Raw genomic sequence first — 24652 nt, forward strand, 5'->3', positions numbered from 1 at the left:
GGGGTTAATAATAATAATATTACTACTTTCTTTTACTAAATATTTTATCTCTTTAATAATTAAGCTTTTACCTTATTCTTTCTTTATTATTTAAGCGTATAACTTATTTTATTACTTACTTTTATAGTATTCTTTTATCTTTTTATAATTCTCTTTCTTTAATAATTAATTAAGCTTTAAATCTTTATATTTAATAATTATATATTATAAGATTTTATAATTCTTTACTTATTATTTATATCTTCTTAATTAATTACCTATTAAATAAAAATACTTTAACTTTAATTAGCCTTTATTATTATTTTTATTATTCTTTATTTACTTTTTATTTTCTTATTCTTATACTTATTAAAGCTATTTCTCTTAATTAAAGCGTTTCTTAAGTATTATATATATACTTTTAATATTATTATACTTATACTTATACGTAATAATAAGTGTATAAAATATTAATTTAAAATTATAAAGAGTATACTTATTTTTAATTTCTTAAGCTTTATTAATAATAATTATATTAAGTATAACTTTAACTTATTTAAGCTTAAAGTAAGCTTTAATTATATTAAAAAAATCGTAAATAACATTAATTTCTTTAATCTTATTAATTCTATTATTTTAAGTATACATATAAATCTTATTTTATTTTATATACTATTGATTTTATTTAATATTTACGTGGTAAGCTTTATTAAGATATATTATATATAGCTTATAAGTTTTCTCTTATATATTAAAGTTATATAAGATAAGTTAACTCTTAACTTCTTTAATTAATTACCTTAAAGTATAACCTTTTAAATATTAATTAATAAGATAAAGTATAATAAATTTATAAATACTTAATTTAATAATATATATAATTTACTTATAAATATTATATACTTTAATCTCTTTACTTATATAAGCTTTAAGCTTATTATTATATTATAATTATATAACTTAAAGAGTATATAATATAATAAAGTTATTCTTTACTTTAAGTAAAGGTTATTAGTTTAATAAAAGGCTTATATAAGCCTTTATTAAAGTAAATTAAAGGGAAGTAAGTAATATATTAATTAAGTAATTTAATTAATTAAAGTCTATAATATTTTAAAGCTTATTAGCTTAAGCTTAACCCTTTAATACTTTATATTAATTATATTATTAACTTAAAAGCTTTAACTTAAGCTTAATAAATAATTAAGTGTTTATAAAAGTAATATTAATATTTATTAAATATATAAATATAATAAAATAAGTATTAAAATAATACCTTAAATACTTAATTTTCTTAAGTAAAAGTTATAAGAGATTTAAAGTTCTTTTAAGCTTATAATTATTACACTTTAAAGAGTATTAATTATAATAATAATATATATATATAAGTTTATATTTAATTATAAAAGAGAGAATTATATATACTCTTTTTATAAGTACACTTATTATTAGAGTTATTCACTCGTAGTTAAGGGTTTACCCTTATTTAATTATACGTACGTAATTTATACCCGTAACAAGTAACCCATTCTGACAATTCCCGTTTCGGAACCACCCGTCCAAGTGTCATCAGTAATCCAAGATGAGACAAGAATATTCGTAGAGTTTAGACTAGGCCTCTTATTCTCGTAGTTTCCCACATATGATGTGACTATGGGATTTGATTGACTTCTCCCTCAGCCACCACACCTACACCATATACAACCATGGCCACTACCGCTCTGCTCAAAGACTAATTGACTCTCAGCTTCCAAAGATGGAAACCATCTCCAGGTTGCGAAACAGTCTAATGAAAAGCTCGTGTTCACAGTCGACATCTCCCACAATCTGAATATTGTCCACCAACTTGTGAGGCCGTTTGAAGTTGGCATCTTAATTTCAACCTCAACTTGCCAAGCAGAAACTGTGTCCGTAGACAATGCGTGTATTCAGCCAGACTTAAACGGATGAATCTGCCAGATTTAGACTGTTCTAGACCAGAGCTTCCCGAGGCCTTATCTTGAACATGGACCAGCGAGCCCGCTTTTACACCCCGACACAAAGATCAGACGATAAGGCAGCTTCAGATGACAGCAGTTTGGTAGGGGAGCTGCTCCCCGGCTGCAGCGCTCTGATCTCGCCCTCCAAGGCGTAGTGACGGACTTGGTATTGCGACAATCGTGTAGACAAGCCATCATTCACTCCGAAGTTGTCATGTCGATCACGATGTTACCATGAAAACATTGGATGAACATTAAAATACAGAGATGAGACGACGTCAAGTCCGCCGACTATCAAAGGTGGACCGTGATATTGATAACAACCGATTCCAATTTCCGCATCAGACGGCCTTTGCACATGGACGAATGCAACGATCAAAAGCAAGTATTTTCCACCGACTCGAGTACAAAAGGCCTCGAAAATCTTGTCCGCCCAAACTCAAATCCAGCACTTTCAACCACAGCTAGCCATTCATTCCGTTATTACAAACCACCTCGCTTCGCCAAGATGCGCTTCTCACTCGCCGCCACTCTACTCCTTGCCAGCTCAGCCCTGGCTACTCGTACCAGTATGCCTTTCACAACTAGAACTCGTCAACAAATTTACTAATAGTGTCGGTCCTAGAGCTACGTCAGCCACCTCTCATCACCCAAGTTGGCAACGTCGCACTCCAGCTAGAAGATGTCGTCGGTGTAACCGCCGTCGAAGGCGTACTCGACACCCTCTTCGGCGGTGCTCTCCCCAAGGTTTGCCTGTTATTCGTCCCACCTCCCCAACAGTATCAGACTAACTCGGCTCGTGCAGCTCGAGGACGCGCTCGGCGTGGCAAGCTTCTCGGCCAGCGGTGTCGGACCCGGTGCCGTCCAAGCCGCAGGCGAAGCTGTTGCCATGCTCCTGCAGGGCATCGGCCTTCCTCACATCGATGCGTACCTGGCTAGTGCCACTGGCGGAGCCATGTCTTCACTGGAGGGCGTCCGGCGGTGACGGACATTCGAGAGGCGCTCATTCTGACCAAGGGCGTTTAACAAGCACCCCATCCATGAGCGATACGTGGGTGCTGTTGGTCGTCTGTGTGGAACAGGCAAAATTTCCCGTAGATATTAATCTACTTTTGCTATACGTGCCAGTTCCATCTTGCAGCCTGACGCCCAGTATATGACAAGACGGCGGTTGGCTGGCCCAAACCATTCTCGCTTACCTATTTCCACAGTGTAACGCGGAATATAGTCCACGAAACCCCCAAGTCACACCATCTTCCCAACCATTTCCTCGATAACGACACCCAGAGACGGTCTTATATGCCGCTACTCCATACGCTGCACGAGCGAAACTGCACCCCGTCCCCCGCTCAGACAAACAAAGGCTTTTCAGCTCCTCGACGCCGTGCGTCAAGCCAGGCCCAGCAAACTGTTGAATCTACACCGCATCTCCCACGTCACAAGAGACAATAGCCAATCTCTCTCTCTAAGAACGTGGTTCCTAATGATCGATCCTACTTGCCCGGTCTTTCAGCATGCCACAGACGATTGCAAACAACGCCAACCGAAATCCATGAGCAAATCTTGAAACGGAAAAAAGACTGTCGATTCGAGCCCCATCACGGCTCATCTTCTCTATAAATCCGCCCTTGGCCAAACCAAGACTCAGTAAGCGAGCCATACCACGCCTCGTTCCTCCTCCGTCCCGTCGTACTATTCAGGCATCCCACGTCTAGCCGCCATCTGAAATGAAACACGGAGGTTCGTCTCCCAAGGGGGAGAAACCACCCCCCAATCTCGCAGGAAGAAACCCGCCAACCAAGCCCGCAGACCTAGAAAGCAAAGACGCAAACGGGGCGTGCCCCGACGGCGGACGCGAGGCATGGACAACCATCCTCGGCTGCTGGTGCGGCCTGCTCGCCCCCATGGGCTGGCTCAACGCCCTCGCCGTCCTGCAGGCGCGCGTCTCGCAGCACGAGCTCTCCGGCTGGCCCGAGTCGACGACGGGCTGGATCTTCAGCACGTATGCGTTCTTGATGTTCTCATGCGGCGTGCAGGTCGGTACGTGTCGAAACGCCCCCCCAGCCACAGCCGGGAGGTCCTCTGACTACCGCACAGGACCCGTGTTCGACGCGTATAATGTCAAGCTGCTCATCGTGCCGGGGAGCGTGGGCATGGTTGTCATGGCCATGATCCTCAGCATCTGCAAGGGTTCGTCGCACCGTTCCCGTCCAGGCACGCCGCGCTGTTGACGCGGCTCTGTTTAGAATTCCACCAGTTCTTCCTGACATTCTCCGTCCTCGGCGGGCTCTCGGCCTCGCTCCTCTTCAACCCCTGCATCGCAACGACAGGCCAGTGGTTCAGCAAGCGCCGCGCGCTGGCGACGGGCATCGTCTGCACGGCCGGCGGCGCAGGCGGCATCGTCTTCCCGCTCGTCATCCTGTACGCCGAGCCGCGCGTCGGCTTCGGCTGGTCCGTCCGCATCATCGGCCTCATCTGCGCCGCCTCCTCCCTCGTCGCCTGCCGCCTCGTCAAGAAGCGCCTGCCGCACAACAAGACGGCCGGCGCCCAGATGGACTTTGGCGCGCTGCTCGACCTCAGGTACGCCCTGGCCACGCTGGCCATCTTCCTCGCCGAGCTGGCCGTCTTCATCCCGTACACGTACATCTCTTCGTACGCGCTGCACGTCGGGTTCGAGGCGCACACGGCGCTCTTGATGAACTCGCTGCTCAACGTGGGGGCGATTCCGGGCAGGGCCCTGCCAGGCTTCGTGGCCGATCGCTTTGGGGCCTTCAACAGCTTCTCGGTGACGGCGGCCGCCTGCGCAACCATTATATTTTCATTGTGGTACGCCGCCGCGGGTGGTCGGATGGCTGTGATTTCGTTCACGGTCCTGTTTGGGTTCTGGTCCGGTGCCACGATTGCACTTACACCCGTGTGCGTGAGCAGGGTGTGCCGGATTGAGGATTATGGAAAGCGGAGCGGGACGACGTATCTGGTTGCCAGTGTCGGCGTCCTGGTCGGCGCCCCCGTCGCTGGTGGTATAATCAAGGCGAGTGGCGGTTCGTATTGCGGCATCATGGTCTTTTCGGGAGCGATATACGCCGCTTCTGCGGCCACGTTGTATTGGGCGAGAGGGGTTGCTGCTGGTTGGGGGCCAAAGGTGATTTTCTAGATGAGGCATACGATGTCGACGGCGACATGAGTTATACATGGACACACACATACACGGCGGAAGCATGTGGATTTTCATGCAGAAATGTGGCCTGTTGTAATATAGTTATCCCCCAAAACCCAAAACGCCATTGCTCACTATCCATGAGCGTTTCCCAATTCCCAAATGTCTATCTGATATGTCGCTTGTATTGAGCGGCATTATTGTAGGTATTGTACAAGACGGAGTATGCCAAGGTCTGAAAATTAAGGGGCAAAAAAAATAACATACACTTGCGCGCGGCATCTAGCGTTGCAACAAGATGAGCAGAGATCCACGGATGTCGTCACAAGAGGTATGGGCTCTTTCGCAAGAAAAGGGGGGTCAAGACATGCGTCCAGTACTGCTTTTTGCTGAAGCGGTGGGGATCACGGCCGTGTAAATCGTCGTTCGTCTATGCAGGGGTATTCAAAAGTCGGAGGATGCCTTCATACATGCCAAACATGATGGCAGCACTAGGAACCGTTCGCATCAGATGAGGCGTGAGACCACCGTACAGACCAATCATGCCCTCTTCCTTCCATACAAGCTTGAAGCACTGGATCAAACCGGTGTATTTCGGAAGGCCATTGTCCATCGGGGCCTGTCGGAGTCGGGTTCGGGCGACCTGAAAATCATTGTCAGCAACGCTGCTCGGCATCACCCAACACCGTCAACGTAACACGGTACCTCGTGAGGATATGCCAAAATAGCGGCAATTAGTTTTGCGCCGCCAGCGGCACCAGCCTTGCCGGTCCAATCCACCGAGTTATCCCACCAAGTCTTTTCCCTCCCGCTGCGCTGGATGCGCTCCTCTCGCCTGGCCAACGATGCCTTCATCTGCTCGTACAACATCCACTGCAACGTAGACTCGGCCACCCCCAAGTAGCTTGCGCTCATTCCCTTGTACAGGCCGCGAATGCCTTCGTCGCGAATGATCTGTCGCACGCAGTCGTAACTATTGCGGTACTGTCGCCGCATGACGCCACGGCTGCGCTCCGAAACGTTCTTGTCAAGTTGCAATCGGGTCTTGACCATCCAGATGGGATTTGTCGCTGTTGACGTCGCTACACCGGCTGCCACGCCAGCTAAAAGATGCACCCAAGGAGCCTCCTCGCCACGATTCCAGTACTCGGAGATGATTCGCTTGCCGTTGCCATAGACAAAAAAGTTTATGCTCCTTGCGGGCACAATGCCCACCAGATTGGGGCCTAGACCTTTAAAGAGAGCTCTGGAGCCCTCAGTACGATATACTGAGCCAAGAATGTTCAGGGTGTCAGTAAGATGATATAGGGCGGCTCTGGCCGGATTCAATCCCGCCAAGGCCTGTCCCTTAGCCATTCTAGCCGCTCGGAGTTGCGCCTGGTAAATGTCGGATTGTAATCTGGTCTTGAGCACGTCAAGAGGCGCAGTGATGGTCGCAGCGGTCATTCCCCCAACACTACAGTCAAGCCATTATTAGTAAAAGGTCTGTCGCCGACGAGGAGTAGGTAGAGAGCAGACGAACCCTCCTGCCATCATGTGCACCCACGACTTTGCAAACGGCAAAGCCTTGACCTTGCCCGTTGGCACATCGTCGGGGATCACATCCCCCGTTTCCCTGGACTGGATAAGCGCCGCATGCTCGGCAGGGACATGTGAGTGTTGGAAAGGTTTTCGGTCGTCGTGGCCTACCGCGAATGCGGCAGGCTGCCGTTGGGCCATCGTAAGTGTATTCTTCAATATGAGTTGACGCTTTGTTGTCTATATTCTCTGTGGTGAGGTGTGAGGTATGTCTGCGTCGATATGAACGGATTGGTGGTTTTGAGTCGTCAGAGAAGGAGAGGAATCTGTCGCGACAACAAGGAGGCGTTCAAATGAGGCTCCAACTTTTTTTGCGCTGTGTCAAAGTTCCAAGTAATTCACTAATGTGGGCATGTGTGGAGTCAAGTTGACCAGAGCGGCCACAGAGACTGAAAGTGACAAAAAGTAACGTGGCAGCTACAAACCTTTCTAGTGGAAATGAGCCCAACTTTGCAAGTATCCAGCCGGTACATGGTGAGTGCTTCGCACATGTAGGTCCGCAGACCGGTCCTAATCAATCACGAAATGCGGACCAATTCTGTCCGCCCGCGTCTCTCAAGTGCTCCGTCGACTCTCTGAACATAATCATGATTCACATGTACTCCGTAGGACAGCATCTTGCTATATCCTTGTCACACACGGTTGCACGAGTATAACATCGCAATGAGTTGTTCAGGCGAAAAGTTTCAAAAGACGCAAGCAACTACGTCTTCTTATTAAACCTCCACGTTCATCCCCTCTCCTGTCATAGGACCTGACGGCCCGCCTGTCTGAACTTTGAAGTAACTTGTAGTGGCCTAGTTGCGCAGTAAATCAGTCTACGACGGCGAATACTTTTATAATTCTGAGTAGCCGTTTAGGAATCTTTAGTCGCATAGGGCTAATTGAGTCTGACTAATATACATTATTTCAGAGAAAAATAAAATTTACACTTCGAAATCCTCTGTATACAATAGTGAGGCATCTGTCCCGCACCTGTTGTCTCTGAATCGTACACTTCATGCTTCATATATTTTCATTACGCGCATGAGCTTCCTTGCATCGTCGTATCCTGCCGCCGTTCGTATGTCGTCAATATCGAAAAGAAAAAAAAATGGCTTTGGTTGTCATCTCGACGGCGGATTAGATGGGTCATGTCCACGTCGTATTGCATCCATCTCGCCAGGCATATGCCCAAAATGCCAAGGGTGAATCGGCTCCCTTGTACGAGGTATTCCCCCCAGCCCAGTTGCCAGACTTGGCGCCCTTTGGTCTGGTGTCTGGTGTCGTGCCACTGAAATAGAGTCTGGGCTGTGAAGTATTGGTATGCTTATGTCAGGATCGGCTCGACTTCCCGGTCTAGGTGTGCCCTCAGAGCTAAGTATACTACTCCGAGATTCCAGGGGCGGTCGGGAATGTCGAGTGTCTCTCGGGCCCAGAGCATCATTGTCACTATCCGCCATCGCCTCCGCCTCAGTCCCCAATTCATATTTAACTCTCGCTGCTTCGTCATCCGTAACTGATTTCCAGCTACACTTGGCGTGCTTCTTAGTGCATCCCTGACAGGCTGTGAGATGCTTGATACAGAGCAATCGCAGGCGGCGGCACCGGTCACAGGGAGGGTTTATGACGTCGCCTTTCGAAAGTCGATCAGTGCTTTGACAAATCAGTGACCGCAAGATTTCTCCTCTGCTTTCGGCCGTATTCATCATCTGATTGTCCAGCGGAGTTCCTCCGGGGGAACGCAAAGACTGTATGGATAGGCGTTGCTGGTGATGATGTGGCGAATGAATAGATGGCGACGACGGGCCAAGGTTGATCGCTGAGAATCCAGCGCCAGAGGCAGACTGTGGCTTTGTATTGGACGAAGGCGTTGTCAAAAATTGCTGTAGCAGGTCTGCATGCAAGTCGTATGAGGGGCTGAAACTGTGCTGCCGTCCAGGAGCATGGGTAGGTTGGTGTCTTGGGCCTCCATTGTCTTGGCTTCGTCTACGACACAGGTCATTCTTCCTGTGGCCAAGCCTGTGATGAAGGATGCGGGCCCGAGCAGCTACTTCGTCCGCCTTCTTGTAAAGAATTGAAGCTCGTTGTTCCAATATATCCACCGTCGCCAACTCGGCAGTTTCATCTTCTTCGAAGGGGTGTTCAAGTGGGAAGCGGTCTAGGGCTCCAGACGATATCAGTCTCCAATCGTCCTCAGTGATTTCAACATGGACGCCGTTATAGGTGAAACGACAGCAACGGCTGCCGTCAGGCATTGTTGTGAGGCCAAATTCGCCTGGGCTAGCCTTTGCAAAAGCAACCACGTCAAGCCAGCTTATAGGTGCCGAGACGGGCTGTGAGGAACTTGTCTTGATGGGCCCATCAAAGAACTTCTCGATACCTTTGAGTAGTCGTGGTCCAGTTAGCTTTGCCCCCAAGTTTGCCGCCAGACTCTCGTGTCGATCCAAAACACCTATACACAGTTATATGTCAATGGTGGCAAGTTGATAGGAGAGCGTGTACAATCCATGCAGAGCGTACCTTCGTATTCTCCGATTAAGCTAACAATATGAGAAAAGGTGTCATGATCCCCCTCGATAAGGCTCAGACGCTCAGCATTTGCCCGTGGTACATAATTGATGTAGGGTCCTCCTGGGGTTTTCCAAATTTGTCAGCTCAAGAACTGGTGATGATGGGACGAAGCATCAAATGTCAAGAGGAGGTAGGTGGTACATCAGCAGCTCCCACCCTCCAAGATTGGAAACTACCCGCGAGGCTATATTCTGAAGATCACAAAGCCGAACGATTAGGGTGATTATGTCGTGCAAACGCGCATGCTTACCCAGTTGATTGAATACACCTGATCTGACGGGTGGTGTTCGTGCAAGGTGATCTCCTTGCTGAGCACCAGCCTCTTGGGGATCCGGACGTCGTTTGTGAAAGTCTAAATCGGGTGCATGTGCCATGACGAAACACTACTCGGCGTAGTTTGTTCAATTATGATGGATTTAAAAGTTAAACGACGTGGCGCGAGAAGCGGGCCGGGCCATGCAGCAAGACGCCGGCCTTTACAGTCAACTTGGCGAGAAAGGGAAACCGTCTGGTTCCTGGCCATGGGTCTCAATACTTGGTGACGCAGCCTACTTCTCAGGACCAGGAAAAAGCGTCTGGTGTGAAATACTCGAATGGCCAGTTCTGAGGAGGGCGCAGCTGGCTTGTACAATATGTAAGTAATAGCGCAAACGGAAGCGTCTGTGAAACTCGTTTGGCGGTGCATTGCGGACACCCAGCCAAGGATATCTGGTGGGTCTGCAAGGGAAACGGAACAGTATTTGACCAGGGCAAGGTGTCGTGTAATCTCAAAGCCGGTGTACTGAACTTGGGCGTGAAAATTGAAGAGATGTGTTGTTTCGGATTAGACCCAAGTCAGGGCAGAGAAGGGTCATCAAGCCCCAAAAGCCGGCTCGCGATTCGCGATTGTGTGAGAGGTTGTGTATAAGCCGTCAAGATGACGAGGTGGTTTGGGAGGCGGCCCGGGTGGTATACAAAAGGTATGCTGAATATAAATGGGCACTTGACGTAGGAACAACTCAACTACCCGCCCAGCAATTGACTTTGCAGTGTGGCCCCCTCGATGAATACAAATTAGGATATCGGCCGGCCGGCTCGGGTCCGTTTTCTAAAAGTATCAGGATAATAGTTACATCCACCGCCTCTTGAGAGGGGGCGCGTGTGGGTGTGACTGGGCAGCTTCCTCAAACTTGGGCAGGATGTGGAAGTGATGGGCATTATTGGCGGCGGAGAGACCCAGAGACTGAAAGAATGATGTTGCCAGAACCGTGTTTCCCACTCGACGGCTTACTAGAAGATGTCACCGAGTACGAGGGCCCGGTGCTCATAGAAATTGTCCGCTTCCCGCCACCGCCTCTTGCGTATTAGTATCTGGGGACCAGCAGCGCCAAAGGGTCAACTGGTAGCAGCCACGGCTCTCCCCAACTCCCGCAGTAGTCGGCGCATGCCGGCTGTTGGCTGGGTCGACGCAGGTTGGCAAGTTGGTGGGCTGGTAGGCAGGCAGGGCACATAATGGAGCACACTGTCACTCCTCAGCGGCAGACGCACTTAGCATGGCAAGTCAGGGCGACGATCCCCACACTGACCGAAGCCATTAATAATGGTGTCAGCCTCCAGGGTTATCCTCCAGGGTTATTTTGTACATACGGTGGGTGCGTGGGCCAATGCAAGCAACGGCATCAAGAGCAGATAGATACCTCTTGCGGACAGAGGCTTCCATAGACAAGTGCTGGTTTTGAATATCGAGCCGTGACGCGCGGTCCGCGCTTGATCGTAACTGGTAAATCAATGTCCAAAAACAACATTTGAAGGCGACGGTCCGCCACGTATCTTTCTTCTTCGCGTTCTGCTCTACAAACAGGCCAGACTCCACTGAAAGTTGGAGTCAGTGGACAATCTTTGCCAAGCCCCGTCCGTGACTGTGCTATCCCGCAAGGTGCCGCCAGCAAACGAATTAAAGGTCTGGCACGAAACAGCATAGGCGGGTCTCCGGCAGTTGGCCTTCAGTCCTATACTATTCTCTCCAGAACGAAGGAAACCGGAACGTCACGGCTTCAGCCAAATCCTCCGTGCAAGTCGAGATGTTACCAGTGTCTCATCCGGTGCGTGTTTAGTTTAGTAGAAATGCAAGGCGCCCATGAGCCGATCGGTACAAGGACCTTTAACTGCTTTCAATGTTACCAACGCCGAGTAACCTTGGTCGTCCTTTGATGTCGGCAACTGTTTCCTTGGGATCCGTTGAGACGTCCCGACTGACGTATGTGATGCATTTCGGAGACCTGCGACTGGCTCAACGTCGGCAAGAATGCACAATGACAGCATAGTGGTGACAATTGGCCCCGTCGACAGCGTTGCGCGTGGGAAATCTACGTACTTAAGTACTCAAGTACATAGTGCAAGACGGAGCACGGAGTAATGCTCGTTGCTTGTCACATCTTATTTTTGTGTTCTTGCCCTCCCTCCTTCCTTCCTTCATGCATGTCGCTCGGGGTCCCATGCCCTGTAGTCTGCGCTGGTCATTCTTGCCCCAAACTAGCTTTACCGCTGGTCTCGTGCCTTCTCGGCTTCAATGTTGCTTATCAGCGCCAATTCCCCGTCACAGTTGATGTAAAATGAACCAGACTATTCTGACTGCCTACCCTTGCACCTTGGTAAGCAGGCAATTCCCCATCTTTGTGTTATAATTTTTCCCGTCCAATGCAGATTCACACGGGCAATGTAGAACCCGTTGCCGCTTGGGAGTTGCAGCTACGCCCAGGGACGTCGCCTTCCCCACCATGTCCTCCCGTAATCGCTTGCTGCGGAATCTCCGCGCAAGGGGGCACAAGCAATGTCATAACCATGGGTCAGCTTGAGAGCTGCGAAAGTAGTAAGAGGCGCTAAACCCAAATAGGGCCTCCATCCCGGCACGCTTCCCTCCCGCCAAACTGCGACTCACGCCTGAAGCTTTGATGAGGGCAGCTTTTTTCTGCCATCCCGATCCAAACGGCCTATCCCATCGGTGACAAGCACACACACACACACACGCATGCGACATGTCCGATAGACCCACGCACCGAGGCGGAAGAGGAGGAGGAGGAGGAGGGGGAGGTCCTCGCGGCGGACGAGGTGGTGGTCGTGGTGGTCGTGATGGTGGTCGCGACGGCGGCGACAAGGGCGAGAAGCCCAAGAAGGAGAATATCCTCGACTTGGCAAAGTACATGGACAAGGAGATTACCGTCAAATTCAACGGCGGACGAGAGGTCACGGGCACGCTAAAGGGTTACGATGCGCTCATGAATTTGGTGTTGGACGAGGTTAGGGAAACGGTTCGAGGTAGGCTCTTTTTTTTCCCCCTCTTGAGTGACGAGAAGCGATGGCCCCCAGTGACGAGACAAGCTGACATATGCTGCAGATGAAGAAGGAAACGAGTCCACTCGACCTTTGGGCCTCGTTGTTGCTCGCGGTACTCTTCTCGTGGTCATTACTCCCGTCGATGGCAGCGAAGAAATCGCCAATCCCTTTGCAACGGCGGAGGAGTAGGGTTGGATTCGGTGCCGGATCTTGATACCTCAACATTGCACGGCGAAATTCGCATAGATGCGACGATCTGGAAGCCTTGGGCTGACCATACGGTCCTGAGCCTGCGTAACAATCCGCCATAGGGCACGCGCGATAGCTTGATCCGTCGTTTTGCTAGGACAGAAGACAGGTCACATCAGATAGCAAGTAGAGGATGCGCCTCGCAACGTCACAAACGGGTCGCCATCATGGCCGTGGCAATGATACTACCATGACCACCACGTCATGGGAAACCCCTTTATGAACAATACAGATATGACATTTTTTTGGGCTTAGTTCTAGCGCAGCTACTTTATCTACTGCTGCGTCCACCGCTAGTTCGAATCAATCGATGATTCTCATATCACCAGGCGTAACCGCCAGCCGATCCTGGCAGCCTTCATCCATCATGCCATCCATCTAGACCCAGGGCAACCGGTAACCGTCATTGCTTAGTCATTCCCATCATCTGAAGGCCATACCTCCAAGCAAAGTGAAGTTGCCCTTCTTCGGTGCTCAAAAACAATCCAAGCAAGCAAGGCAAAAGTAATTTCATTTCATCCACGTATAACCCCGCCCCTTTCTACATGTGAGCACTCTTGGACCGGCGTGGTGGTGTCGTGCTAAGGATCTTCTAGAACCCCCTACTCTGCTTGCTAGTCTTCTGGAGCTCGCCAAACGCATTGCCCAATTGCTTCTTCAGCTCCCTATAGCTGACAATGAAGCTGGTCTGCTCATCACGGCTGGTAAGGCAGATACTCTCATCAGTCCCTGCATCCAGCCTATTCAGGCACCGAAGCATGTGGCCCATGTCAAGCACAGGGTTCCCACTACCATCGACCTGGTGGAAGACATAGTCCCTAAACAGTTTGAGCATATACCTCTCTCCGTTTTCGGACCAAGCTCGATCCCCTTCGAGTTCCTGCCGCTCGTTGATACAACCTAACTTGAGGAGCAGGCGGGCGATGCGGCCGTTTTCCAGTTCCCGGTATAGTTCGGAGTTGAGGTAGTCAGACTGGTGTTGGGATTGGTCGAGAGTGGTGACGATATGGCCGGCAATTCCACGGATGAATTCTTCAATGGTCTTTTGTAAAGGTGGCTGTGCGGGCGTAAGGAGCCATATGATTGTGTCGCGGAGCTCGACAGAATACGAGCGGGCCATTGATTCGATGGAGGCTTTGAGGTTGGTGAGTTGAGCTGGGGGCGTGTTAGTGGCTAGGGAGAGGATTGTGCGGCCAAACTGCATAAAGTCATCTTGCTGGAGTTCGGAGAGGGGGCGGCGCATATCGAATTGGACTACATCGAGGATGGAGCAGGCGTTGAGACGAATGCGGTTCTTGTCGGTGAGGATGATTTTGGTCACGTCGATGCAGCGCGCCGCCAGGTTGATGGAGTGAATGGACTTGAGGGCGTTTGCGATCTGAGCTATGTAGCCCCATAATACAGCTTCGGAAATTGGTGACTTTGCTTGAAAACGATTTCCTGGTGACGGTGCGCCAGCACTAAGGTGGACTTCGGCTAGGGTTTTGGCCAGAGGGTGGTAGTCCTGTACAAATATGAGGGAGCTGTCACCAAAGGCTCGTGCCGTAAAAGCATCGTGTATTGTAACTATGTTTGCATTGTCAATCTTCCTCCAGTCTTTGACGGATCTGATGGCGTGTTCGTTTGTGAGCCTGAAGCCCTCGAGTCTTCGTAGGCAGTAAAGATTGCCCGTCTTGGATGATGTCGCTTTGTAAACCCAGCTGGGATAAGAAAAGGCGTTAGCGTTCTTTCGCTGGCTGGTGTCGAGCGCTACTAGAGAATGATAGTTCTCCATCTGAGGTAGTTGTGAATTGGGCATAAACTGAAGTGAGGCCTCTGCCTTCTTTTGCAGGTCCTCTCGCAGCTTGTCGGGTAGGAAGAAGTCGTGTGTCAGTCGGTGATAGGGCATCAGATCTTCTCTGTAAGGTCCAACCGGTGCGTAGAGATGGTGCTGCAAGGGCTGAAGGGGAGCAGCATAGGCGCCAGTGGGCTGATAAAAGCCTCCGGCAGCACCAGCCATTGCACCATGATCGTCGGCATAGGGGTTGTAGTGTGCGCTAGAGAGGCTTTGGCCAACTGAGGCCATGACAAAAGGGTCAAAGTTGACAGGGCCATCCTGATTAGATCCATTCGACACACCCTGGGTAGACGCGTTATTCCAGATTTGATGAGTACAGCGTGTCTGCCGCCGCCAAGACATACCTGTGAGTTCAGCTCAAAGCTTGGAGTGAATTCGCGAATGGCAGCTGGGTTGAATATGGCACTCTCTGGGTCAGCGGGAGTGGCTGAAAGAGCCGGGGATGCTACAAAGTGGTGTCAGCGCCGCGGTCCGCAGAACTGTATACTGAAACATGGCGACTACCTCCTAGCCCCCTCGGTGTAAATGCCGGTGCATTGGCAGCTTGTGTAGAAAAAGTTGGTTTCTTGCCGGCGGACTGCAGGCTTGCAGGGGTAAAGGAAGGAGACTCGACATTCAGAGCTTTGCGAGACCTAGGCAGACGTGTCAGCACAGCATGCTTGGATACTCCAGCACGGATGCGCATAGAGGCAGAGGCAAGGCCAGCTCGGTATGCGGCATTGGTGATCTGACATACATGTCTGATGAATTTGAGTTATTCTTGTTTTGATCGTGGGAAAAGGTACAACCTTGGTCTTCGTATCGGCAGTGGCCATAGATTAAGACGTTTCGACAGAGCGTATCCTTGTTCTCCGCTATATGCTCGGGGTTAGCTCGATGGACTTTGCACGTTGCCGTTGCCGTTTCCATTTCCATTCAAGGAGCAGAACGGGGTGGTAGTGTCGTACCGCGTCCCTTTGGTTTCGGAGACGAGGCTGAACCGGCTGGGCGCCTAAGATCCGAAGTCGCGAATCGCGACGCCGCCATTGTCTAGTTGGGTGACAAGGACAGAATTCCGGCTCCTGTGGTCGCTTCTACGACGTCTGCATCATGTCAATGAGATTTCGCAACGAAAGAGGCACCGGGTCTGGGCAAAGCGACAGGCGTGCCAGGTGCGAGACCATTTCCATGCCATGCCATGACGGCGGCGGGGGAGTCGAGGCTGTGATGTGGAGGCGGCATTGCTCGAGCCCGAGTGCAGAGAGGAGATGTGTAGGCAGGCACGCGTGAAGGCTAACTTACCTTGGTGAAGCAGTCATCAGCCATGGCTCAATTGGCGGCGGAGGCCTTGCGCCCATTTACAAACGATGGACGGGAACGGGGAGCGGGTTGTTCAGCGTGCAGTGTCGAGAGAGTTGGAGCGGAGGTGAAGCAAGCGTTGAGATGGCGATGATGGGCCGGAGCAGTTGGCACATGGCAGCACTGAGGGCCAATTCATGCCATAATTGGGAGGTGGGGGGCACTTGGGGCCATCATCAATGGTCTGGGGCTCCTGAGGCCGACGGCACCTGCGGCAGCAACCAGACGCCCGGATGACACAGCAGGCAATTGGCTCTGGGCTGAAGATGTGATTGATAGGCGCACAGCCCTGATGGATGATGGTCAGTTATTCGTTGTTCACAACGACCAATTGGTAGCCATTGTATTATTGTCTATTGGCAATGGAGCAAGTACCGGGAATTTGCATATTCGGCGGCGGTCGAGGACGTTACATCGATGGCGTGCAGCCCTGCGCTGCCATCTTCGGCTCTTGGGTCAACTGTTGTATTCGCGCCAAGCTGTAACTAAGCAGTACGTAGTCGCAGACGGCGATCACTATTCCTCCTCATTCTACACAATAAGAATCACTGAAATAACTACCGGCGGAATAGAAACTCATGCAAGAGTATAAGATCGTCACCACGGCGGCAAAAGCCATCAACTCCATCTCCGTTTGACGTCGAGCTATAGGGTATCTACGCCGTGGTGGTCGTGTTGAGGAGGTCGTATGTACCTGCGCGAGCTGAAACGCAGCCTCGCCCCCGCACCATGGTTAACTGAGGAACCTCATAGAAGAGAAGAAAACCGCCTTCTCATGATTCACATTCATGCGTCTTCCCAACTAACTGGCGCAGGCATACATGCATGGTTTTGCCTGAGTAGTGCCCAGTGAGATTGCATCGCCAACTAAACTCCTTCCAGAGCCCTGTTCCGTATTCCGAAGTGCCCGCGCTTGCCTAGTGAAGGTACCCCCGTGCCTCCGCCCACCTGCCCCACCAAAGCTGTCTTAAAGCCAGCCTGTCTCAACATGACGGCTGGTCCTGATGCGGCTCACGCATCACCCAAACTGATGATAAGTTACAAACCTCAAGCATACGCCACAAATCCTGACCGAGTTTCCATCACCTTTCCCTTCGCATGGTCACGGTAGCAGAGACGTTTAGCCCCCCCACACCGATGGCCGCATAGGCAGCTCGTCACCCGTCACCCGCCATGGCAGACCTCAACGATGACGTGGAACAGCTGTCCACTACGCAGCAGGAAGCCCTCCAGCAGTACATCCAGGTCACCAACCAAGATCCGAAGGAGGCGATATCTCTACTGCAAAGGTCACAATGGAACGTCCAAGTAAGCATCTAACCGCCCCTAGACAGGCATCCTTCCCTGGAAACCTTCAACTCTGTCCTCTCGGGCCTGACACGCCTCCCCAGATCGCCATTGCCAAGTTCTTTGACGGCGAGGGCCCCGACCCCGTAGCCGAAGCTATGGCCGCTCAAAATGTCCCTCGGATGACAGCAAGACACGAGAACTTGCAAGAAAGCCTCCTGGCCGAAGGCTTCACCCCTCGATCGCAGCCAAGACAACGAACGGACGCTGCACCGAGAATCGTACCTCAGCCGCCGATAACACATCGCTCGCCATGGCTTCTGGGCCTTCTTCTCGCCCCGTTTGGCTGGGGCTGGCGCGCAGCCTCAACACTTTTCAGGACGTTTTGGTACATTCTGTCCTTCCTGCCGGCGTCAATCCGACCCCGTTCGGTGACGAGCCGCATGTCGTCTGGGTTCAAGGACACGAGCGGCCGTCGAATGCTGATGCCGCGGGATACGGCCGCACGATTCAAGCGCGAATTCGATGAAGAGTACGGCCAAAACGGCCTCCCCTTCTTCGAGGGCGGGCTGGCCCAGGCGCATGATGTAGCCAAGAAGGAGCTCAAGTTTCTCCTGGTTGTTCTCTTGTCTCCGGAGCACGACGACACCGCATCCTTCATCCGGGAAACACTCCTCTCACAAGACGTAGTAGACTACATCAAAGACCCCGCAAACAACATCATTCTTTGGGGAGGCAATGTGCTAGACTCGGAAGCATACCAAGTAGCCACCGAGTACACATGCACCAAATTTCCCTTCTCCGCACTAGTCTGCCTCACACCCAAGGAGGGCAGCACCCGCATGGGCATCGTCAAGCGGCTCGTTGGCCCCATGCCGGCAAGCACCTACCTGTCCGAACTGCAAAACTCGGTTGAAAAGTATGGCTCTGACCTCGACGGCGTTCGAGCGGAGCGCACCGCCCAGGAAGTATCCAGGAATCTCCGCAACGAGCAAGACTCGGCGTACGAGCGCTCCCTCGCCATCGACAGAGAACGCGCCCGCCAGCGAAGAGAGGCAGCCGCAGCCGCAGAAGCCGCCGAGTCCCTGGAGCGGGAAAAGGCACAAAAAGCCGCGTTGCTTGAGAGCAAGCGCAACCAATGGAAGACGTGGCGCGCGGCCAGGCTGCTCCCCGAACCAGCGGCAGGCGATAAGAACGTGGTGCGTGTCGCCCTCAAGATGCCTGAAGGATCGGGTGCGGGTCGCATTGTCAGGAGGTTTCCACAGGACGCGCCGGTGGAGGAGCTGTATGCCTTTGTGGAATGCTACGATAGGTTACGGGCCCGTGAGGACGGAGCTGACGACGACGACTACGCAGATGATTCTGCGGTGGAGGCCCCCGAGGCTTATGAGCACAAGTATTTGTTCAGAATAGCCTCGACGCTGCCGAGGGTGGTGTATGAAGCTAGCACTACTGCCACGCTGGGGGAAAGGATTGGCAAGTCGGGCAATTTGATAGTCGAGGAGGTGTCCGGCGGTGACGACGATGAGAGTGGTGACTGATGCCCGGAACAGTACGTGGCTAATATAGATATTGTCTGCGGAGTACCGGACATGGGGGGAATATGTATCAACACGCTTCAAGTATTCCTGTAATGTTTTCGAGTCTCGAGTGAGGTATCAGATGGTATGAACATGCGATGGTGGTATTGTAAACTTGGGAGTTGGCACTAGGACTTACATACCACCGCCGGTCTACAAAGCCAAGCTTTTTGCCTCAAGGGGTTACGTAGGTATTAAGTGTGTGTGCCAACGCGGCCATGCTCGCAACATCCAATTAAGCCATCCCGCCCAAAGTCATGCGGGCGTTCGCTTCTGTGTGGTTTACGTACTCGACAAAGCGTGGCCAAGCGGGCAAGGTGATTGCGTAGCAGCAGGAGGCTGTGCTTCTCGGCTTTGTGCGGTGGCGTGGGTGGGATGAGATAGATGATGCAGTGCCAGTTATTGTACTCGCTACACAAGGCAGATGACGAGCCTTCTGTAAGCACCCGTTGACGTGTATTTATTATTATTTGCATGCTTCGATGCGTAGCCAGCGGGAGACAAACCATTCGACACTGAAACGTCACCGCAGAGTAAGACAGGGGCTCACAAGCCACAAACCCGACAGCTGGTGCGGGCAGCCGCCAGGGTCTTGGATTGCATGCTGCCAGGCCCATCAATGATCAGACCCCATCAACCCAGATCAACCCCGTGAACCCCGTCAACTCGTGCTCACCTTGAACCATGCCATATCGACCCCGTCCGCTGGCTGACCGATTTTTGGGCCGCCGACGAGAGCATAAGCCTGGATCTGGCTTCTGCTAACTACCGTTATCGTGCCGGCACTCTGGACTGCGGTTTGCTCGTCGAATCAATAATTTGACATTGAACCCCCCCCGTTCTGCCAACTGGCATCCCCTGCTCAATCGGATATCCTCACGACTCTACGGAGCACACCCAGACTAGACTGCCAGTGCACCACCGTGTCACGTCTGTTGTCCGCCATCATTCACCTCGGTGCTCTTTTGCCAACACCGTGTTGCTACTCCGACTTTTCATTCTCGACTTCTCCGCACGGCACCAGCGGGCGCGGCGTGGCCCTGTCGTTCCCCGGCTGATCCTTTGAATCATCTACGTCCTCCGTATTGACTGTTCATCCAACAGAATCCCCACACTTGCCCGCATTGCGGACGCAGAGGAGGCTTGAAGCCAAACGCTTGACCATTCAACCACTTGATCCTTCGCCATAACCTTACGAGGCAAAACCAAGGGACCAACCCCTGTCGCTTGCCCACTCAGTCTTCTGCCTTCTGGCGAACAGGCCTGACAGGTGACAGCTTTGAGCCACCAGACTCAATTGATCCGCAAGGTCCGCGACTGCCCGCCAACACGGCATCTTCATCGAGAGACCCTTGCTTGGCCTAACCCTGCCCGCATCTGACAATCGCGATCTCTTCTTTTCCCTACCTCATCGTCCTCTATGCGTCCCTAGTCCTACCTCTATTACTCATCGAACTCACTCTCTCTACACCTATCTACGCTATACCGCCTGACCCAAGCTCGAGCAATTACATACTCATAGTTGAACCACTCTCAACCGACATCTCGTCTAGCTTCATTTGTCCCTTTCTGCGCGCGGGTCCACCAACGCTCGTCGTGCGAGCCCCGAGCAGTCAGCATGAAGTCTATGAAGGGCCTCAGTATGAACAAGATGCTGGGGAGTATCAAGAAGAAGGCTGGAGGTAAGCAAGTCCCTGCCGTTGTTTCAATATCTAAACCACCTCACCCAGCCTTCGATGCATGCTGCGCATACCCGTGCCTGCGCAACGTGCGGCCCAGCGACTCAGCATAAATTTGGTATTTCCCTTACAAGACAGAAAAGGAACCGCTGGGTCTGACTTGGTCTTTTCTTAGGGAGCTCAAGCGTTCCCCCAGCGTCGGCTGCGACACAAGCTGAGAACCCCGAGGTCACTGCTCACAACAGCGTCGTAAGTCCAGAGAGCCCCGCCATATGATATTGAATGATGCCGTTACTGACCGTAACTCCAACGGCCACAGAAAGCGTTTTGCGAGTCCGGCGGAAATTCGAAGGTATGCAATACACTGGCCGTTGCTCACTCCTGGTGCTTCGCCGCAGTCGGAATCATGGCAACTGACGCAACGACTGTCCATAGACCGATGAAGTTCTTTTCCTTCCTCCCATCGTCGATGCTGCCGAATCGTCCCCGGCTGCCGCAGCCGAATGCGCCCGTGTCATTCGCAAGTTCCTGAGTAAAGATTATAGCTCAAGGCCATCTTGGCAATACAATGCTATGATGCTTGTCCGAATCCTGACCGATAACCCTGGGGAAACCTTCACGAGGAATTTGGATGACAAGTTTGTCGATACAATCCGAGCTTTGCTGAAGAATGTCAAGGATCCTAGCGTATGGCAAATATTAATGGAAACCTTGGATGACTTTGAGTATACCAAAATGCACGATCAGAACCTAGCTCCGTTGGTTCTCATGTGGCAGAAGGAGAAGGAGGCCGCCATGAAGAAACACGGGGTAAGATTAGCTGGCAGGTGAATGAGGGGCCGTATACTTTGCTAATGGGAGCAAACAGAATCGACAGCCAGCTCTGCCTCCACGGCCGTTCATGACGAACCAGCCGCAGCTCAACCGACACTCTCAAAACTATTTCGCCAAGGCCCACCATAACAATCGTCTTCCTGACCCTGTTGAGCTCTCATCAAGACTTGAAGAGGCACGGACGTCGGCGAAACTTCTGGAGCAGGTCGTCATGAACACTTCTCCAGGTGAAATGCTGCAAAGTGAGCTGATTAAAGAATTTGCCGATCGCTGTCTAAGTGCATCTAGAAGCCTGCAGGGCTACATGGTTTCTGAGAATCCGGCGCCGGATAACGAAACTATGGAGAGCCTCATTGACACAAACGAGCAGTTGCAGACAGCCCTCAACCAGCATAAGAGAGCAGTTTTGAATGCCAGGAAGCAGCTTGGTCTCGGTAACAATTCCAATGAAAATTCTCCAGTTGTCTTGTCGGACAATTCAGACACCGAAGGCCATGCACGTCATAGCAATGCTGAGACAGGCTTAATGCCTGGCGGTGTGACAACAGGGGCAATGGATGCAGGAAAGGGGAAACAGACACAGCCATACCATCTGACTCCCACTAGTAATGGGGAGGCAGTAGCATCGAGCTCACGCCAATCACTGAAGGACGAATCGACTGAAGATCCTTTTGCCGACCCGCATTCTGATGAAGCAAAGGCTGCCGGTGGCTCGTCAATACAGCCCATGCCCGAATTTCCGCATGAACCTTTTCACCCGGGCTTCGGTGGGCCGCTGTCCAGTCACAATGTCGGTCCAAACGGTGTGGGTAGTTCTAGCTCTCGGTCTGGGTTGGCCAAAGAGCAGTCGCCACATAACAGGCATCAAGATGTCTCTGAAGATGACGATATCTATGAGGCAACACCGAAGGGCAAGGGCCCCCTGAACAAGGAATAACCGTGCGCATGGACAGTATGCTGTAGAAAGTGATTGTAGCTGTGATGGGTTGCTCAAGTTGGTCAACCTTCTCCATGTCAGTCTCTAGTGAACATGCACTCCTTGCTGGTGAGTATCAAGGAGAGTATGACTTGATTCATGATTCTGTTGGGCATTTTGTGCCAAACTTGAGATTTTGTTTTCTGCTTCGTTTTCTTTTTCTTTTTTTTTTTTTAAGAAAGATGATGATTCCCCATGCTGTTATTGTTTCTGCTTTTGATACAACTTCAGACGAGGATCATTCGGTTATTGTTGGCAAGAACTACACCCGGCAAAGCGCTCAAAGGCATCTGTAGCGTGTTTCATCAGATTGTGCTAGCTTTCTTGAGAGCATTGCATGGAGGCTAGTGTATAACAGAGATGTGTTCAAATTCGCAGTCTTTATAGCGGACGTGCCGTAGCTTCTAGATTGTCGAGGTGACATTTCACATCCACGGCCTGAGTTATAGGGCTAGAGTCAGCTTGCACCATTAGCTCTTGCCTCGTGATCACTGACCAGACGTGCATAAGTCGATGTCTAGTCACACATGGATTAACTCCAAAACAAGTGACCAGAAATGTGTCTTTTGGATTAGCATCCACGCGCGGATTTGTCGACCGAGGATTCGGCTGGATTGTAGCTGTGGATAGGAAGAGTTGGTGAATTCCAACGGCCCTTCGGGTTGTCGAGCATATCCGTCCGTCTTGGGCTAGGAGTTCTCACGGGTTCTAGTGTGATTCCACAACATGTGCCGAAGAGCGTGCAATAGATGGATCGGTGGATACTCCAATTGACGGCACTTTGCTAAGCGTGCGAGCAGCATATGGATGTAGGCCAAACGTCTCTCACGCCGGCATTGGTCTGACCGACTTGTGGCCATTTACTTTGGGCAAGTTGTCTTGGATACTCATATCGAGCGGCGGCGTCGTGTAAAGTCAAATTTTGAACCCGACGAAGTCAAGGCTTACGGTATGTGACTATGGCACGACAGCCTGACAGGCAAGCGGTTGGTAGGACAGCAGACAAGTGCTGAAACCATGCGAAGATTGAGATGGTGGCTTGCCGATTTTCGTACAGACGCCAATAAGCGTTCGATAGTCTTCGGACTCTGGATGTCGTGGATGATTTGGATGGAATGTGTTCGACCACTTGGTTTAGGTGCTCCTCCCGCTGGGACGGGCCACTCGGTGAAGCTGAGCAGTCAGGCGGGGAGATATTGCACCCGTCGCAACCAGTCGCAACATTGGCACTTCCCGCATGCACCTGTACAGGGCTCGAGTCGAAGGGAAGGAGTGAGGGTCTCAGAACGGATAAAAGTGGAGATAACTGTGAACTACGGAGTACGGCAGGTGCAGATCCATGCGTGCATAGAGGGACTCAAGCTCCAAGCTCCATCCTCCCAACTCCTCAAATTGACCTGCCGCTCACGACTTGCACATGCGTGCATGTCTTTGGTCGAGAACAGACAAGACACACGACAAGTAAGGAGGCTGAGCCCAAATTACACATGCTTTGGTCACGTCTCGCATTTCAACGAGGTGGCGCGCCGTCGACGGGCTCTCCATGCAAAACATACTTAGTACTTACTGCCTAGTCGGACGCCCTTTCCCAATTTCCATAGGTGAGACGATTACAAAGAGCTTTCAAAGCAAAGCTGTTGGAGGCTGACATTGTCCTAAAGTGGCTCACCGTCCTCAAGTCCAGGATAGCCATGTGTCGCGTATAATATTGCGAATCGGGTTCAGGCAATAGGCTCAGTACCATGCGGTAGGCTTGCCCGGCCGCAATCTTCGCGGCCAAGGGCCTGAAACAGGATATCGATGTATTTTCTCCTACACTTCCGAACACTTTCCAGATGAGCAAAGACACACACATGAATCTATTTTCATGGTTCTGGCCTGCATCACTACTGGCCGTCTGACGTCCGGTCTTTGATGCCCCCGTCTCGATCCGTGGAACTGGGAACTGCGAAGTGGCACTCCAGCTCATGTGGCGCTCAGATCAAACCTCCACCCTCCGCCCTCATCGACCCATTTCCATCGTCCTTTTACCGATCGGCAGTTGATCTAGTTACGTCGGGTTGAAACAGAATGCATCGCATGTACAGCTGCGAGTCTATGCATGCTTTTGGTATTGCCAGACCAACATTGAAATCTGTTCATCCGTCTTTTCTACGATCTCAGACTGGGGTTGCGGTTGTGCGTTTGTTGTCGGTGTTAAGCCCACACACAGCCCAGCGTCGCACATGCCGGACCTGATTGGATAGTTGCGGCAGTGAGATTTCCTGTTTGGGACTTTCTTGCGAGAGGCGACCAGTTTTCTGCTGGCAGCTCG

The 24652-nt window shown here is 51.1% G+C and overlaps 8 protein-coding genes across 12 annotated transcripts; 5 read left to right on the forward strand and 3 right to left on the reverse strand.

The window, feature by feature from the left end:
* Window positions 1-2316: 2316 nt before the first annotated feature.
* On the forward strand, window positions 2317-2943 carry J3458_021171 (uncharacterized protein; the record flags this gene model as incomplete). The annotated part of the gene is made up of 3 exons (XM_066122438.1): window positions 2317-2527; window positions 2584-2705; window positions 2764-2943. The coding sequence occupies 3 exons, from the start codon at window positions 2317-2319 to the stop codon at window positions 2941-2943; spliced, it is 513 nt and encodes a 170-aa protein (XP_065972448.1).
* Window positions 2944-3685: 742 nt separating this feature from the next.
* On the forward strand, window positions 3686-5155 carry J3458_021172 (uncharacterized protein; the record flags this gene model as incomplete). The annotated part of the gene is made up of 3 exons (XM_007816102.2): window positions 3686-3998; window positions 4056-4148; window positions 4205-5155. The coding sequence occupies 3 exons, from the start codon at window positions 3686-3688 to the stop codon at window positions 5110-5112; spliced, it is 1314 nt and encodes a 437-aa protein (XP_007814293.2). The 3' UTR covers window positions 5113-5155.
* Window positions 4668-7004, reverse strand: J3458_021173 (uncharacterized protein). The gene is made up of 3 exons (XM_007816101.2): window positions 6638-7004; window positions 5821-6571; window positions 4668-5758 (listed from the first exon to the last, which is right to left on the reverse strand). The coding sequence occupies exons 1-3, from the start codon at window positions 6832-6834 to the stop codon at window positions 5546-5548; spliced, it is 1161 nt and encodes a 386-aa protein (XP_007814292.2). The 5' UTR covers window positions 6835-7004; the 3' UTR covers window positions 4668-5545.
* A 540-nt stretch (window positions 7005-7544) lies between these two features.
* Window positions 7545-9845, reverse strand: J3458_021174 (uncharacterized protein). Its single transcript, XM_007816100.2, has 3 exons — window positions 9497-9845; window positions 9196-9306; window positions 7545-9127 (listed from the first exon to the last, which is right to left on the reverse strand). Exons 1-3 carry the CDS (start codon window positions 9618-9620, stop codon window positions 7800-7802), a joined length of 1563 nt encoding a protein of 520 aa, XP_007814291.2. The 5' UTR covers window positions 9621-9845; the 3' UTR covers window positions 7545-7799.
* Window positions 9846-12260: 2415 nt separating this feature from the next.
* Window positions 12261-12747, forward strand: lsm7_2 (U6 snRNP-associated protein Lsm7; the record flags this gene model as incomplete). The annotated part of the gene is made up of 2 exons (XM_007816099.1): window positions 12261-12540; window positions 12620-12747. 2 exons carry the CDS (start codon window positions 12261-12263, stop codon window positions 12745-12747), a joined length of 408 nt encoding a protein of 135 aa, XP_007814290.1.
* PAN3_4 (PAB-dependent poly(A)-specific ribonuclease subunit 3) lies at window positions 12620-16152 on the reverse strand. 2 transcript variants are annotated; one of them, XM_066122440.1, is made up of 6 exons: window positions 15926-16152; window positions 15592-15726; window positions 15381-15498; window positions 15149-15276; window positions 14989-15089; window positions 13035-14926 (listed from the first exon to the last, which is right to left on the reverse strand). In XM_066122440.1, exons 2-6 carry the CDS (start codon window positions 15668-15670, stop codon window positions 13400-13402), a joined length of 1953 nt encoding a protein of 650 aa, XP_065972450.1. In that variant the 5' UTR covers window positions 15671-15726; window positions 15926-16152; the 3' UTR covers window positions 13035-13399. The 2 variants fall into 2 exon arrangements, with proteins under 2 accessions (XP_065972449.1, XP_065972450.1); XM_066122439.1 differs by having other exon boundaries at window positions 12620-14926; window positions 15149-15726; window positions 15926-16072.
* A 302-nt stretch (window positions 16153-16454) lies between these two features.
* Window positions 16455-19247, forward strand: ucp10_3 (Ubx domain-containing protein). Of its 2 annotated transcripts, XM_066122442.1 has the most exons (2): window positions 16455-17290; window positions 17374-19247. In XM_066122442.1, the coding sequence occupies exons 1-2, from the start codon at window positions 17156-17158 to the stop codon at window positions 18808-18810; spliced, it is 1572 nt and encodes a 523-aa protein (XP_065972452.1). In that variant the 5' UTR covers window positions 16455-17155; the 3' UTR covers window positions 18811-19247. The 2 variants fall into 2 exon arrangements, with proteins under 2 accessions (XP_065972452.1, XP_065972451.1); XM_066122441.1 differs by having other exon boundaries at window positions 16845-19247.
* A 233-nt stretch (window positions 19248-19480) lies between these two features.
* Window positions 19481-22886, forward strand: J3458_021178 (uncharacterized protein). Of its 3 annotated transcripts, XM_066122444.1 has the most exons (5): window positions 19481-20531; window positions 20704-20777; window positions 20848-20880; window positions 20964-21338; window positions 21397-22886. In XM_066122444.1, the coding sequence occupies exons 1-5, from the start codon at window positions 20468-20470 to the stop codon at window positions 22297-22299; spliced, it is 1449 nt and encodes a 482-aa protein (XP_065972454.1). In that variant the 5' UTR covers window positions 19481-20467; the 3' UTR covers window positions 22300-22886. The 3 variants fall into 3 exon arrangements, with proteins under 3 accessions (XP_065972454.1, XP_065972455.1, XP_065972453.1); XM_066122445.1 differs by having other exon boundaries at window positions 19481-20777; window positions 20964-22886; XM_066122443.1 differs by lacking the exon at window positions 19481-20531 and having other exon boundaries at window positions 20533-20777; window positions 20848-21338.
* The last annotated feature ends 1766 nt before the right edge of the window (window positions 22887-24652 follow it).

The sequence above is a fragment of the Metarhizium acridum genome (genome assembly GCF_019434415.1).
Source record: "Metarhizium acridum strain ARSEF 324 chromosome Unknown scaffold_578, whole genome shotgun sequence".
NCBI classification, from domain to species: domain Eukaryota; kingdom Fungi; phylum Ascomycota; class Sordariomycetes; order Hypocreales; family Clavicipitaceae; genus Metarhizium; species Metarhizium acridum.

Bases quoted from the DNA above. Each gene is read 5' to 3' on its own strand.
- J3458_021174 (XM_007816100.2), bottom strand. From the start codon at position 9,620: ATGGCACATGCACCCGATTTAGACTTTCACAAACGACGTCCGGATCCC. The intron at 9,307-9,496 runs GTAAGCATGCGC...GGAAAACCCCAG, and splicing joins AGGTGTATTCAATCAACTGG to GAGGACCCTACATCAATTAT. The intron at 9,128-9,195 runs GTACGCTCTGCA...AACTGTGTATAG, and splicing joins CTTAATCGGAGAATACGAAG to GTGTTTTGGATCGACACGAG.
- J3458_021173 (XM_007816101.2), bottom strand. From the start codon at position 6,834: ATGGCCCAACGGCAGCCTGCCGCATTCGCGGTAGGCCACGACGACCGA. The intron at 6,572-6,637 runs GTTCGTCTGCTC...GCTTGACTGTAG, and splicing joins GTGCACATGATGGCAGGAGG to TGTTGGGGGAATGACCGCTG. The intron at 5,759-5,820 runs GTACCGTGTTAC...AATGATTTTCAG, and splicing joins TTTTGGCATATCCTCACGAG to GTCGCCCGAACCCGACTCCG.
- ucp10_3 (XM_066122442.1), top strand. From the start codon at position 17,156: ATGGCAGACCTCAACGATGACGTGGAACAGCTGTCCACTACGCAGCAG. The intron at 17,291-17,373 runs GTAAGCATCTAA...ACGCCTCCCCAG, and splicing joins GGTCACAATGGAACGTCCAA to ATCGCCATTGCCAAGTTCTT.
- PAN3_4 (XM_066122440.1), bottom strand. From the start codon at position 15,670: ATGGCGGCGTCGCGATTCGCGACTTCGGATCTTAGGCGCCCAGCCGGT. The intron at 15,499-15,591 runs GTACGACACTAC...CCGAGCATATAG, and splicing joins TCCGAAACCAAAGGGACGCG to CGGAGAACAAGGATACGCTC. The intron at 14,927-14,988 runs GTATGTCTTGGC...GCGTCTACCCAG, and splicing joins GCTTTGAGCTGAACTCACAG to GGTGTGTCGAATGGATCTAA.
- J3458_021178 (XM_066122444.1), top strand. From the start codon at position 20,468: ATGAAGTCTATGAAGGGCCTCAGTATGAACAAGATGCTGGGGAGTATC. The intron at 20,532-20,703 runs GTAAGCAAGTCC...GTCTTTTCTTAG, and splicing joins TATCAAGAAGAAGGCTGGAG to GGAGCTCAAGCGTTCCCCCA. The intron at 20,778-20,847 runs GTAAGTCCAGAG...CAACGGCCACAG, and splicing joins TCACTGCTCACAACAGCGTC to AAAGCGTTTTGCGAGTCCGG.